The 16226-nt window shown below is 38.8% G+C and overlaps 1 protein-coding gene across 2 annotated transcripts in view; it reads left to right on the top strand.

Moving 5' to 3' along the window:
- Positions 1 to 16226, top strand: part of FGFR1OP2 (FGFR1 oncogene partner 2) — a 37154-nt gene that overhangs the window by 11962 nt on the left and 8966 nt on the right. For both annotated transcript variants that reach the window (XM_066265957.1, XM_066265967.1), the window contains exons 2-3: positions 10054 to 10190; positions 15247 to 15364. In XM_066265957.1, the coding sequence (XP_066122054.1) occupies positions 10056 to 10190; positions 15247 to 15364 (253 nt within the window). In that variant the 5' untranslated portion in view covers positions 10054 to 10055. The remainder of the gene's footprint in view (positions 1 to 10053; positions 10191 to 15246; positions 15365 to 16226) is intronic.

Raw genomic sequence — 16226 nt, 5'->3', positions numbered from 1 at the left:
GTTCATTGATTGCTTTCTCATATGTGCCTTGACCACAGGCCTTCAGCAGACCGAGTAATGCCTTGCTATAGCCAGCGATCTTGGGTTCAAGCTGATGGGCTTTTGCTCAAACCAGATGAGCCCGCACTCAAGCTTGCGACCTCTGGGTCTCAAACCTTGGTCCTCTACATCCCAGTCTGACGCTGTATCCACTGCGCCACCGCCTGTTCAGGAGTTAATTTTATTTTTGAGGATCAATCAAGTGATGTTAGTGGGGTATTGAAATCCCCTACTATTATAGTATTGCTGTTGATTTCACCCTTTATGTCCATCAAAGTCTAATTTATATATTTAGGTGATCCTATATTAGGTGCATAGATATTTTTAATGGTTATATCTTCCTGTTGGATTACTCCTTTTAATCATTATGTAGTGACCTTCTTTATTCCTTACCTTTGTTTTAAAGTCTATTTTGTCAGATATAAGTATTGCTACTCCAGCTTTTTCTTCATTAACATTTGCATGAAATTTTTTTTTTCATTACTTTCAGTCTAAGTGTATAATTTGTTTTGAGGTGGGTCTCTTGTAGACAGCATATGTACAGCTCCTGTTTTCTTATCCATGCATGTACCCTGTGTCTTTTCATTGGAGCATTTAATCCATTTGCATTTAAGGTTATTATTGATATGTAGTCGTTTATTGCCATTTTATTCTTTAAATCTACATTCCTCTTTTTCTCAATTTTCCCCCCTTTGTTCTGTTTACAACAGGCCCCTTAACATTTCTGGCAGCATTGGTTTGGTTGTAATGAATTCTTTGAGTTTTTTTGTCTGGGAAGCTTTTTATTTCTACTTCAATTTTAAACAATAGCTTTGCTGGATAAAGAAGTCTTGGTTGTAGGTTCTTGTTCTGCATTACTTTGAATATTTCTTGCCATTCCTTTTTGGCCTCTTAATGTTTCTGTTGAGAAGTAGGATGTCATCCTTATTGGGGCTCCTTTGTAGGTGATTGACTGCTTTTCTCTTGCTTTGGTATTTTTATCTTTGTTATTTATATCTCTTAGCTATGGTATTTTAATTATGATGTATCTTGGTGGTAGGTCTTTTTGGGTTCCTCTTTAATGAGATTCTCAGCTTCTTGAACTTGTGTGACTTTTTCCTGCATCAATTTAGGGAAGTTTTCAGCTATGATTTCTTCAGGTTCTCTATCTCGTGTTTTTTCTCTTCTCCTTTAGGAACCCCTGTTATGCAGATGTTGTTTCTGTTCATGTTGTCACAGAGCTCTCTTAGAGTTTCCTCAGACTTTCTGATCCTCTTTTCTTTTTGCTGTTCTGCTTCCGTGCTTTTGCTTATCTTGTCCTCTGAATCGCTGATTCAATCCTTTGCTTCATCCAGCACACTTTTAATTCCTTTTAGTGTAGTCTTCATTTCTGCTATTGTGTTTGTCATTTCTGTCTGACTTTTTTATGATTTCAATGTCCTTTTTTGTGTGTGTGTGGAATAACAAAAGGCTTTATTGAATACAGAGCACGCATCCCGCCCAGTGAGGTTCCCTGACCCAGAGGAAAGATGGAGGCCAAGGAAGTCGCTCAGTGTCCTTTTTGATGCCAGCTGTCTCTTTGTTTAGGTGTTCATTATGTCCATCTACTGTTGCTCTAAGCTCCTTGATCATCCTAACAATTATTATTCTAAACTCTGCATCCAGTATCTTGTTTATATTCTTTTCATTTAATTCTTTTCTGGGGATTTCTCTTGTTGATTCATTTGAGTTGCACTTCTCTGTCTTCCCATTTTGTCTCTGTATAGACTGCTCCTTTTTATGTATTGTTTGTGTAGCTAGCTAAGTATAGGGTCGGTGTTGTCTTTTTCCAGCTTTCATTTGTGTTGTTTCTAAATCTTCTTGGGATGGCTTCAGCTGTTTGTGACAGCGTTTTCTATGCCTTAGTTGGGTCAGGTGTGAGGAGCCTTTTCTTAAGATACCACTCTAACTATGGTTGTTAGGTCCTGAGCTGATGCTCTTTGTATCTGGCCACTGAATGTACCAGCCCTGGGCCTCCCTGGCCAGAACCTGGTGCAAATCATTGGGGTCGCTGCTTTTGACGGGCCCTTAGCAATCTTCTTGGAGCTACAGGTGATCCAGAATTTGTGTCTGCCTCTCCTGGGCCCTGATGCCATTGTAACTATCAGCTGCACTTCTACTCTGGCTTTTATCCACTCTTGGCCAATTGTGAGGCCTCTCCTTTTCTGAAGTGAGGTCTTTCCACCGACCCCCCTCTTCCTCTGCCTCCTCAGGCACTCGGGCACCAGCACGGGCTTGTGGGCTGCAGCTTGTTCTGCTCCATGGGCATTGGGGATTCCTCGCTTCACAGGGTTCTGCCCTTCATGGGTTCTTGGGAGGCCTCCTTGGGCTCCACCCCATCCACTTGCAGGCCAAGTGCCACAGCTGCCTCTGCTGCTGGGCCCTGCCTCCCTTCAGAGGGTACTCAGCAGGTTGGGGCAGCCATGTAGCCCAGATCCTCAGCACTCAAAACCTGTGTCCCTGATGCGCCCCCGCTTCTAAGTGTCTCTCTGCACTGACTGGAGCAGGAGAGCCTCTGGTGGGTGGGGTAATTGCTTCTCTTTGCTGGCTTTGTTCTCCCAGGAAGAATGTCCACTTTAGGTTTGGGGAGTCACCAGTACAGGGTTCAGGGTGGCTGTCCCCCACAGTCTCTTCCTGTACCCCCAGACAACACTCTCCTCTCGCAACTCCAGTCCTCTTGATGATTCCCGCTCCTGTAGCCTCCCGTACCCCGCTCCCCGGGTAAGTTGCTGTGAACAAGATTTTCTGCGGGGTCCCTTTAAGACAGAGCCTGGGTCTGAGAGTTCTGTCTCCCTCTCGCAAACAGTAACCTGGCTCTTCTTTCAGCTAACTACTGTCCGTACACCTCCTCTAGTCTCTGGGGCACCAGGCTATGGTTCCAGTCCTGTGGCTGAGGATCCACAACTCTCTGGGCAACCCACCCTGCCGTGAGAGACCATTCAGGCTGCCTCTCACTCCTGGGAGCGGGGCAGCCCTTTCTGCATCTGCCTTTCCTACCAGCTCAGTGTGGTTTCTTCAGTGATGCTTGCTTATAGATTCCTCTTAGTTTAGTGTAAAGTTGGTTTTTCAAGATGATTGTTACTAAGTTATGTTGTAATCCACTTTGGTTCTGGGAAGTGGGAGTTGTAACATTCACCTACTCCATCGCCATTTTCCCTCCAGGAGTGATTTTTTTTTTTTTTTTTATAAATTAAGAAAACACAAAATAGTCCTTTATTGGATTACAGTTCTATTCATTTTAACATGTATACAGGATCACGTAACTGCCAGTGCAATGGGGATGCAGAACTACTCATAGTCCCAGAACAGTCCTTATGTGCCACACCCTCTTCCCACCCCTAACTCCTCATAGCCATTGATCTTATCTGACACTAGTTTTGTTCTTTGGCAGAAATGGTGTAACCTTTTGAGACATATTTTTTTTTTCATTCAGCATAATGCCTTTGATATTTGTCTAAATTAGTACTTCATTCTATATCAGTACTTCATTCTGTATTGCTGAGTAGTATTCCATTGTATTGACTGTAAATTGTCTGTACTACAGTTTGTCCACTCATTTCTCTCAACTAACTACTAAGAAGTGGTATTGCTTGGTTATAGGGCAGCTGTATGTTTAACTTTGTAAGAAGTAGCCCTGGTTGGTTGGCTCAGCGGTAGAGCATCAGCCTGGCGTGTGAATGTCCCAGGTTTGATTCTTGGTCAGGGCACACAGGAGAAGTGCCAATATGCTTCTCCACCCCTCTCTCTCTCTCTCTCATTCTCTCTCTCTCTCTCTTTTATATCTCTCTCTCTTCCTCTCCTGCAGCCATGGCTTGATTGGAGTGAGCTTACCTTGAGTGCTGAGGATGGCTCCATGGCCTCCACCTCAGGCGCTAAGAAAAGCTTGGTTGCTGAGCAACAGAGCAACGCCCCAGATGGGCAGAATGTTGTTCCCCTAGTGGGCTTGCTGGGTAGATCCCAGTCGAGGCACATGTGGGAGTCTATCTCTGCCTCCCCTCCTCTCACTGAATTAAAAAAACTTTGTAAGAAACTGCCAAACCTTTTTCCAAAATACCTATATTATTTTGCATTCTCACCAGTATTGTATGAGAGTTCCAATTGCTCTACACCCTTTTCAGCACTTGGTATGTCAGTACTTTTTATTTTAGCCAATTTAATAGGGCTGTAGTGGATTTCATCATGGTTTTAATTGTATTTCTACAATTACTAGCTGTTGCTGATGAACATGTTTTCATATACTTATTTGCCACCCATATATATTTTTTCTCTAAAATTCATCTAAAGATGAATATACCTACCACACTATTCTTTTTTTAATACCTTTATTGAGATTTAATTCACATATTATATATCTTTATCGATATATAACATATACCACTTAAATGGGTAAATATTTATTTAAAGCATACCATTTGGTGGTGGTGTTTTGTTTGTTAGTTTTGTTTTGTTTTTGTATATTTACAGAATTGTACAACCCATCACCACAACTTTAGAATATTTTTATCATTCCAGAAAGAAATCCTACTCTGTTAATAGCCATTCCCCATTCTTCTTACCTCTCCCCAGTCTCCCCCTTTCCCCCAATGCCAGAAAACCACTAATCTTTCTGTTTCTATGGCTTTAGCTCTTCTAGACAGCATGTAAATGAATCATAAAATATGTGGGGTTAGCAACCGGGTTCTTTCACTGAGCCTAATTTTTCAGTTTTTATCCATTTTGTAGTATGTGCCAGTATATCATTCCTCTTCTTTTGCCAAAAATTTTCCACTTTATGAATATACCACATTTTATTTACTGATTTATGAGTTGATGGATATTTGGGTTAGTTCTAGTTTTTGGCTATTGTGAATAATGTGGCTGTGAACATTTATGTACTGTTTTTGGCATGACACATTTTCATTTTTGATGTATACCTACGAGTAAAATTGCTATATCACATTTAACCTTTTGAAGAACTACCAAACCGTTTTCCAAAGTGCCTGCACTTTCCATCCAGCAATTTATGAAAGTTCCAAATTCTGTATTCTGGCCAACACTTGTTAGCTGTCTTTTTTACATTAGCCATTCTAGTAGAATGGAAGCATCTCGAATGTGGTTTTGATTTGTATTTCCCTGGTAGCTAATCATGTTGGAATTCTTTTCGTGTGCTCATTAGCACTGGGCTTTCTTTAGATTAGTGTTTATGTAATGTATATTTTTCCATCCTTTTACTTTTAACCTACTTATGTCATGTTTGAAGTGAGTTTTGTATATACAACATATAGTTTGGTTTTGTCTTTTAAAGTTTATTCTGATAGTCTTTTAGTTGGTGTGTTTAGAACATTTATATTTAGTGTAATTATTAATATATTTGGGTTTAAGTCCACCATGTTATCATTTGTTTTCTGTTTGTTCCATTACTATTTTGTTCCTTTGTTTCCTTTTTTCACTTTTTTGGAGTTACTATTTTTAATTCATTTTAATTAGTCTTTTATGGATTTTAACTGCTTTCTCTGCACAGCATTTTTGGGGGGTTTTCCTAGGAATTACTATATATATATGTATGTATGTAAATTTTTAACATTCTATCTACAATTGACATTTTATATTTTCAAGTGAAATGTTGAAATTTTATCACTGCATATAGGTCTCCTTTACCTCCTGTGTTTATGTTGTAGTTATATTCACAAATTGAAAATTTTATCAGACAAAAGTTATAATTCATGTTTTCAAACATCTGTCATTTTAAAGCATTCATGAAGAGAATAGTTTACTATATTTGCCTAGATATTTATGATTTTTGTTAATCTTTTATTTTGAATTCTCTAAGTTTCCTTCTGATATTATTTTGCTTATCTCTGAAGAATTTCTTTTAGAACAGATCTAGAAATGAACTGTTTTTTACTTCATCTGAGAATAATTTTTTATCTGTATATATATGAAGGCTATTTATTTTTGTTAGACGTAGGATTCTGGGTTGACAGCACTTTAAGTATTCTACTTCTACTGGCCTTTTGAGGTGTTTTTTTTTCTTGTCTTCAGTTTTCAGAAATTTGATTATGATGTGTCTGAGCTTGTACTGTCTTGGATTTATTTTGTTTGAGGTTTACTGAGGACGGGAAATGATGAAAACAGGAAGATTTCTGAGAAAGAAGCAAAGCGCTGCATAATTTAAATTCATAAGGAATTGTTCCAGTTAAATATGTTTTCATATTATTTGATAAATTAGAATGTCTTTGGTAGGACATACAAAGTATAATATTATTTTAACCATTCTGAGTATTATGGCTTTTCAACAGGGATTTTTAACCCATCTATAACACAAGCATACTAGTATATTAGTATATTTAGGAATGTTGCATATTAGTAAACCATAGAGAGAAGTTACTTTTAAATCCTGTGTGAGACATTAAAAAAATATCTTTAAAGAATGGTTTTAATCTGTTTCAACTTTACAAATTTTTCAGATTAATTTACTTACAAACACTGGGCCACATCTTTGCTATCCAAGACATTTTCCCATCAGTGTGCAACATTGTAGCAAAATTTTTTTCTTGCTGTTATGAGATGTTTGCTGGAATTTCCAGTGTCCATTTGAGGTTTTATCTAGTGCTATCAGGTAGCCATTCTGATAGTGGGAGCTCTTATCTAATGGATTTTATAACTTGATACCCCATGTTTCTTTTTGGCATTTGTTAGACCAGTTTTTTTTTTTTTTTTTTTTTTTTTTTTTTTTTTTTTTTTGAGTCTGTGGTGGAATTTTTGAACTTCTCCATGGATTTGTTATGACTTTATTGTTGTTTTATATGAGGCCCTTAATGATCTGGTGAAAGCTCTAAAGATGCTTTGACTAATTTAGTGGAGGCTGGTTATTGCTCTCAGGACAGGAGGCTAAGCCTTAGCTACTGAGTGAAGGCATAGGATTTAATAGGTAGTGTAGTGGGTTTTAGGTGCCATGTTGTTGAATTAATGTTCCCAGAACACAGCATAACCTTTTTATATTGCAAAGGGAAAGATTTAGTATCTAGGAAGGCTTCATGTAGATTCAGGGCTCTGTTCCAATTCATCTATGCTTATGTATTCTTTTGCTCAGAGGATTCTGGGAACATAGTTTTGTGGGGGTTTTTGGCAACTTAAGTTTACTCAGTATAGGTCTCATCAGAATTACTTATCTGATCATATGTAGGAGTCTTAGGCATTTTATTTGGAAATATCTTATTCACTAAATTTGTAGATGTTGTGTTACAGAGCATATTATTCAGATAGTGGTCCCAGTAATATCATTTAGGGATTGGGACCTGAGATTTGGAGGTATTTAGTACTTGAATTGTTCTATTAAACCAAGATAAACTTTGTTTATCTTGTCTTTTGAGAAACTTTGTTTCTCAAGTCTTTTACAGTTTTCTCTTGATTTTCAAATGCTTTATTATAAGTCAGTTTGTCTCATCACAATTCCCCACCCCCTTTTTTAGATAATTCCCCTCAGTTTAGAGGAAGGACAAGGCATTGTTGGACGTTAATATCTCCTTTGTAAGAGGATCTTGGACATATTTTGGATAGCTGTCCTTTTGTGTTTTAGTCAGTGTGGGACATTGGATCCTTTAGTGATCCTTTTGATTATTATATTTTCAAGTACCTTGATCTAAACCTCTCAAATCTTAAAAGACAAATCCTTTATTCTCTTCAATAAATAGTGCCAGGAAAACTGGACAGACACATGCAAGGAAATTAAATAGGACCACTTTCTTATACCACATAACAGAAATATACTCAAAATGGATAAAAGGCTTACATATAAGACATGAAACCATAAAAATCTTAGAAGAAAACATGGGCTGTCAACTCTTTGATACTGCTCTTTTTTTTTTAATGTTTTTTTTATTATTTTATTTATTCATTTTAGAAAGGAGAGAGAGAGGGAGAGAGAGAGAAGGGGGGGGAGGAGCAGGAAGCATCAACTCCTGTATGTGCCTTGTCCAGGCAAGCTCATGGTTTCGAACTGGCGACCTCAGCATTTCCAGGTCGACACTTTATCCACTGTGCCACCACAGGTCAGGCTGATACTGCTCTTAGCAATATGTTTGGTTATGTCTTCTTGGGTTGGGCAACAAAAGAAAAAATAAACAAATGGGACTGCATCAAACTAAGGAGTTTTTGCACTCCAAAGGAAACCATCACCAAAGCGAAAGACAACCTACTGAATAGAAGATATTTGCAGCTGGTACATCTGATAAGGGGTTAATAGCCTAAATATATAAGGAACTCATGATTTAACACCAAAAAACAACCCAATTTAAAAATGGGCAGAGGACCTGAATAGATATTTCTCCAAAGAGGACATACAGATGGCTAATAGACATGAAGAGATGCTTAACATTACTAATCATCAGGGAAATGCAAATTAAAACTACAATGAAATATCACTTCACACCTGTCAGAATGGCTATCATCAACAAATAATAAGTGCTGGCAAGGATGTGGAGAAAAGAGAGACCTCACACACTGTCAGTGTGGGATTGTAAATTAGTGTAGCCACTATGGAAACATGGATATACCTCAAAAAATTAAAAATATAGCTTTCTCTACCTTTGGGTATTTATTTTGGGGAAAATAAAACCAAAACACTAACTCAAAAAGATATATGCATGCTCACTTTGGCAGCACGTGTACTAAAACTGGGAAAGATACAAGCATCTGTATGTTCATTGCAGCATGAATAGCAATAGCTAAAATTTGAAACAACCTAGATGTCTATCAAGAGATTAATGGAGCCCTGGCCAGTGACTCAGTGATTAGAGCATTGGCCCAGTGTATGGATGTCCCAGGTTCAATTCCCTGTCAGGGCACACCAGAGAAGTGACATCAGCTTCTCTCCCCCTTCTCTCCCTCTTCTCCCATAGCCAGTGGCTCAATTGGTTTGAGTATAGCCCCAACATGCTGAAAATGGCTCAATTGGTTCAAGCGCCAGCCTCAGGTGCTGAGGATAGTTTGGTACTCAAGCATCAGGCCCAGACATGGTTGCCAGGTAGATCCTGGTCAGAGCATATGTGGGAGTCTGTCTCACTATCTCCCCTCCTCTCTCACTTAAGAAAAAGAGAGGGAGAAATTAGTGGATAAAGAAGTCTATAGACACATGGTAGAATATTATGCAGCAATAAAATACGAAATATTGCCATTTGAGAAAACAAGGATGGACTTAGAGGGTCTCATGCTAAGTGAAATAAACCAGTCACAGGAAGACAGTACCATATGATTTCACTAATATGTGGAATCTAAAATAAATGAATAAGCAAAACACAAACAAGCCATAGATATAGAGAAAAAGCTGATAATTGCGCAGGGTGAGGGGGGTGGAGATGAAAAAGTTTTTTATATTTCAAGTTTCCCATTGAAAGACAAAACAAAATATGTTTTTGCCACTTACTAAGGAAGGTGAAAGAGGACTATAATGTAACTTCATGTAAGAAGCAAAAGTTCTTCCAGAAGAAGGTTGACATTGTGATGAAGCATAACACATAGAGGCCACTTTGGCTAGCAGTAGTGTGCATTTGTGAACATTGTCTCAGGTCACCTGACCAAGCAGAAGCTAGGAAGGATCTTGTAGTCGAAGACTGACAATCATTGACTATAGAAACAGACTAATAAAGTGACATGTTTTTCACAAATGACAAGGGGGTGCCTTCATTAGCAGCACAATTTCTGTATGATATAAAATATATTCATTGGATGTGTACTTTTTTGTCTATCATAAATTCAGGGTATTTTACATACATTCTGATGATGTCTGCAAGTTGTTTGTTTATGCTCTAATTTTTTCAAAGATTATAAATTCACTTTCAAGATTGTGCCATCCTAACAGAAGCAGAACCACAGGCGTTCTTAAATGTTATATTTCCCTAGACAGTAATAAATGTAGCTTCAGAAGTGTATCTGTGTTAATGTGAAACGAAAATAAGATGATCATGTCAGCTGTGTTTTGAGACTTGATTTTAATTTTAATTATCGATATTCTTTTAGAAATGAGTTGCACAATTGAAAAGGCACTTGCTGATGCTAAAGCTCTTGTTGAGAGACTGAGAGATCACGATGACGCGGCGGAGGCCCTGATTGAGCAGACCACGGCCCTCAACAAGCGGGTAGAAGCCATGAAGCAGGTGTGGTCTTTTTTCTGTTCATTCTAGTTTTTTTTTTTTCTCTTAAAAAAGCAGTCGCCCTGGCTGGTTGGCTCAGCGGTAGAGCGTCGGCCTGGCGTGCGGGGGACCTGGGTTCGATTCCCGGCCAGGGCACATAGGAGAAGCGCCCATTTGCTTCTCCACCCCCCCTCTTCCTCTCTCTCTCTTCCCCTCCTGCAGCCAAGGCTCCATTGGAGCAAAGATGGCCTTGCACTGGGGATGGCTCCTTGGCCTCTGCCCCAGGCCCTAGAGTGGCTCTGGTCGCAGCAGAGCGACGCCCCAGAGGGGCAGAGCATCGCCTCCTGGTGGGCAAAGCATCGCCTCCTGGTGGGCAAAGCATCGCCCCTGGTGGGTGTGCCGGGTGGATCCCGGTCAGGCGCATGCGGGAGTCTGTCTGACTGTCTCTCCCCATTTCCAACTTCAGAAAAAAAAAAAAAAAAAAAAGCAGTCACTGACATTTATGTATTGCTTGAGTCATTAACTTCTGCTTAATTAGTATTTAGTTAGTTTTTTTAATGCTCTCTCTAAAATGTAAAAGTAGCTTGACTGTATTTGTTTTACTATACAGTAGAATATAATTTTGTCGTATTCAGGTGACATATACATTGCTCACAAAAATTAGGGGATATTTCAAAATGAATGGGAAGTGATAAAAAAAGCATTTGATTTTTTTATTAAACAAGAACATCAGAAAAGCAAACAAGTCAAAAAGAATTGTTCAATTATGCAAATGAGATGCAAAACCAACTTTTATTTCATTGGTGAAAATGCACTATACAAAAGGCTGAAAGTACTGGAGTATCTGCATGTTCCCTGATCCCCTAGTTTTTGTGAGCAGTATTTATTATATATAAAACCTATAGACTTCATCACTTTTTTTCTGGCAGATACACATTTGAATTTAGAAAATATTAATTTATTCAGTCTAAATACATTTGACAAAGACAAAATAATTACAAATGCAGACAGATTTTGCTCTGTTTCATATTTTTATAATGTGGAAATGTTTATATTTTTTCTATATAAATATTTTTCTTTATAAAAGTACATAGGTGATGTTATTTAACAATAAAAAAATGTTTTTGAAATGCAGGGCAGTATGTAGTTTTACTTTGTGTTGTTACTGCATTTGTACTTGCTACCTCATTTTTTCACCTAATGCTGCCACTTAAAGAAGACATGAGCCCTGGCCGGATAGCTTAGTTGGTTAGAGCATCATCCCGAAGCACAGAGGTTTGCTTGTTCTATCCTGGTCAGGGCACACACAGGAACAGATTGTGTTCCTGTCTCTCTCCCTCTCTCTAAAGTCAATAAAATAAACATTAAAAAAAGAAGAAGAAGATGAGAACATGAAAAGGGCTTCACTTCTTGTTACCCCTAGTTTTGTATGGAAGGACTTTCCAGTGGGTCATGGACTAGCTACCATTTTAAAATCTCAGATATTATGATGGAAACCAGTGGGGAAAGTGTATATTCATACCTGCTTTTTCCCCATTTAGAAATAATGGAACAAGTTTACTATGTTTTGCAACTCTGTTGTCCAAAACAGATTATATACCTCCCTCACTGTGCAGTTTGTCTCATGCATTCCAGTGAATGTATACTGGTATTAAGTTATAAAAAAAAAAAAAAAGTTTGACAACAAAATTTAGAACCAGAAATGTTATAATGACTATGTTACTAAGTGGTTCATCAAAATGCCTTGAAAATAAAGGAGTGCAATTTTAAAGTTAGATTCCTACTTACAAAAAGATATTTTTTGCATTTATTTTGCATATGTTGAGATACAGTATACCATAAAATTCTTTTGAAGGATACAGTTTATTGGATTTTAGAATAGTCAGAGGTTGTGAAGCCATAATCACTAATTCCAGAATATTCTTTTGACTCCAAAGCCCCTATCTCCCTTCCTCTAGCCCTTGGCAATCACTAATCTATCTTGATGGATTTGCATAAACAGTGTTTTCATGGTCATCCATATTGTAGAGGATAGCAGTACTTCATTCCTTTTTATTACCAAATAATACTCCCTTGTAAGAATACATCACATTGTGTCTATTGTGTATCAATTGATGGACAGTTGACTATTATAAATAATACTGCTATGAATATTTGCACAAATTTCTGTGTAAGCATGTTTTCAGTTATCTTGGATATTCACTGCTCACAAAAATTAGGGGATATTTGAAAATGAATATGAAGCGATAAAAAAAGCATTTGATTATTTTTTTTATTAAAGAAGAACAGAAAAGCAAACGACAAGTCAAAGAAAGTTGTTCAGTTATGCAGATGAGATGCACACTCAATTATCGTGATTGAGTAGCAGGTGACATATTGGTGAGGGTGAACAGAAGCAGGTCAGACTGGACGAGAGTGCCACACACTGACTGTTCAGTAGGGTGTATGGTCACCCAAGACTGCCAAAACACTGACAGCAGTGGGGCAGGACAGGATCAGATCGTCCAGCAGTTCTTGTGGGATCCTCTGCCACTCTTGCTCCAGGGCAACCTCCAGCTCAAGAAGTGTGTAGGAGGCATCGGACAGTTTGCCAGACGTCTTCCCAGTGCATCCCAAGCATGTTCAATGGGATTCAGGTCTGGAGAACGTGAAGGCCAGTCCATGCGTTTGATTCCTGTCTCCTAAAGCATGTTGTTGATGAGATGTGCACAGTGCGATCTTGCATTATCATCCATGAAAAGAAAGTTGTTTCCAACTGCTCCAGTATAAGATACCACTACAAGGTGCAGGACCTCATCTCGATATCTGACAGCAGTCAGCAATCCATTTCTGATGACATGGAGGTCAGTACGACCACCAATGTTGATGCCAGCCCACACCATGATTCCACCACCACTGAAGGAGTCCATTTCTCACATGGAACGTGGATTCTCCCATGCTCCTCCTTCACACCAGATCAGGACACGATGATTGTCAGGCTGCAGACTGAACGGTGACTCATCAGGGAAAAGAACAGTTGACCACTCATCAGGGTTCCAATGACGATGCTCATCAGTCCACCTTCTACGGGTTCTATGGTATTCTGCAGATAATGGAATGCATTCCATTGCTTGTCGGGCATGCAGTCCAACAGATGGAGCCAATTTCTTATGGTCTGGGTGCATATCTGTCATCTACTGGCAGCAAGAAACCGTCCCTGCAGCTCTGTTCCTTTGCTGCGCCTGTTCCTTCTTGCCAGTAAGATCAAGTAGTGGTTGTCTCTTGCTGTTGTGGTAGATGGGCAACCCTGCCCTTGTCTTCTTCGTACTGTGCCAGTCTCTTGAAAGTGATTCCATAGTCTGCTAATTATGCTTTGGGATGTTGTAAGTGCTGTTGCCACTGTTGTTTGTGTTTGATCAGCTTCAAGACATCCTATGACTCTCCAGGCTTTGTGTTCTAGCAAATCGTGTTGCAGGGGCATTGCAAGGGCTGGGAAATAGCAGGATGTGCACTTTCAAGATTAGGGGACATGCAGATATTCCAGTACTTTCAGCCTTTTTTTTTTTTATGGCAGAGACAGAGTCAGAGAGAGGGATAGACAGACAGGAAGGGAGAGAGAAGAGAAACATCAACCCTTCCTTGGGGCTCCCTAGCTGTTCATTGATTGATTTCTCATATGTGCCTTGACCTAGGGGGCTACAGCAGACCGAGTGACTCCTTGCTCGAGCCAGTGACCTTGGGCTCAGCTGGTAAGCCTTGCTCAAACCAGATGAGCCCAAGCTCAAGCTGGCGACCTCGGGGTCTCAAACCTGGGTCCTCCACATCCCAGTCCGACGCTCTTATCCACTGTGCCACCGCCTGGTCAGGCAACTTTCGACCTTTTGTATAGCGCATTTTCATCAATGAAATAAAAGTTGGCCTTGCATCTCTTTGCATAATTGAACAACTTTTTGATTTGTCATTTGCTTTTCTGATGTTTTTGTTTAATAAAAAAAAATCAGCCTGACCAGATGGTGGCGCAGTGGATAGAGCGTCGGACTGGGATGCTTGGACCCAGGTTCGAGACCCCGAGGTCGCCAGCTTGAGTGCGGGCTAATCTGGCTTGACCAAAGAAAAAGCTCACCAGCTTGGACGCAAGGTCGCTGGCTTGAGCAAGGGGTTACTCGGTCTGCTGAAGGCCCGCGGTCAAGGCACATATGAGGAAGCAATCAATGAACAACTAAGGTGTTGCAACAAAAAACTGATGATTGATGCTTCTCATCTCTCTCTGTTTCTGTCTGTCTGTCTCTATCCCTCTCTCTGACTCTCTCTCTTTCCCTGTTTAAAAAAAAAAAATCAAATGCTTCTATTATTTTATCGCTTCCTATTCATTTTGATATATTCCTTAATTTTTTGAGCAGTATATAACTGAGAGTCATATAATAGCTCTATGTTTAACTTCTTGAGGATCTGCCAGACTGTTTTCAAGAGTGGTTGCATGTTACATTCCCATCAACAATATGTGAGGTTTACAATTACTGTACATTCTCCCCAACACTTGTTATTATTTATCTTTTTGATTAAAGTCATCCTAGGAGTTGGGGCTAGTATCTTGTATTGAGTTGCATGTCCTAATGACAAATGATGTTAAGCTTCTTTTCATGTGCTATTGGCCATATGTATATTTCATATGTAATGCCTCTTCAAATCCTTGCCAGTTTTTTTTCCAACTTTATTGAGCTATAATCAACATAAGACATTGTACAGCGTGATGATTTGATAAACATGTCATGAAGTGACTAACACAGTAAGGTTAGTTAGCATTTACCTTACCTCACATACCGGTAATTATCTTTTGCATGTGTGTGGTGAGAACATTTAAGATCTACTCTTAGCAAGTTTCAAGTATATAATACAGAATTGTTAACTATGGCCACCATGCTATACATGGTCCCAGAACTTATTTGTCTTATTTTCCCATTTTTAATTCGGTTATTTATTTTATCATTCAGTTATGAGAGTTCTTTATATATTCTGGTTATTAGATCCTTATCAGATATATGTCTCAGATTTATATTTTCTTCCTATGTGTGTTTTATTTTATTTTTTATATTTTCATTAGTATCAGGAAGAAATTCAAGAACTTAATGAAGTTGCAAGACACCGACCGCGGTCTACATTAGTTATGGGAATCCAGCAAGAAAACAGACAGATCAGAGAATTGCAGCAAGAGAACAAAGGCAAGATACATTATTACTCCATATAGCAAATCAAAAGAGCGTTTTATTTGCAATTGTGCTATCAGCTGGAGATCAATTAATATTGTCAAAAATGGGAAAACAATTGACTAGACTTTTTTATGTTAACTCATCTGTAGTTCAATGTCTAATTCATATTTATTGCTTTCTATCCTGTTCTACATTTGAATGTTTACCTTGCTCAGAGTTCTCTTAGATTCTCACCATAAGTATCCATTTTATGCCGTTGCTGTTACCTGTGAAATAACTTCATTCTCTGCAGTCCCACTGCTTTGTTCTCTGCTTTAGGTGTTCATAGTCTTTTCCTGATCTGTCCTCATTGGTATTCCTGATTCCATTCTCTTTTCCCCTGCACTCCATCTTCAACACGGGCATCAGATAATTTTCAAAAATATATCTGATCAGCATGGATAGACCTAGAAATTATTATGCTTAAGTGAAATAAATCAGAGAAAGACAAGTACCATATGCTTTCTCCTCTATGTGGAATCTAATGAACAAAATTAATTAGTAAAATAGAAACAGACTCATACATAGACAGCAGGCTGACAGCTGTCAGGTCATGAGGCTGGGTGAGGAAAGTGGAGAGAATAGAGCAAAAAAGGCCAAAATATCTTTATAGACACGGACAACAATGTAGAGATTGTGGGGGGAGTCAGTGGAGGGCATAGGGTTGATAAATGGTGATGGATAACTTGTGGGGGTGAACACACAATATGGTGTACAGTGATGTGTTGTAGAATTGGGCACCTGACACCTGTGTAACTATGTTAACCAGTGTTATTCCAATAAGGTTAAAAAATTATATATATATATTTGATACTATTTTCCTTAAGAACCTTCA

The sequence above is a fragment of the Saccopteryx bilineata genome, chromosome 1 (genome assembly GCF_036850765.1).
Source record: "Saccopteryx bilineata isolate mSacBil1 chromosome 1, mSacBil1_pri_phased_curated, whole genome shotgun sequence".
NCBI classification, from domain to species: domain Eukaryota; kingdom Metazoa; phylum Chordata; class Mammalia; order Chiroptera; family Emballonuridae; genus Saccopteryx; species Saccopteryx bilineata.
The sequence above is the reverse complement of the archived record's forward strand: the minus strand, read 5'-3'. Positions and strand labels throughout refer to the sequence as shown.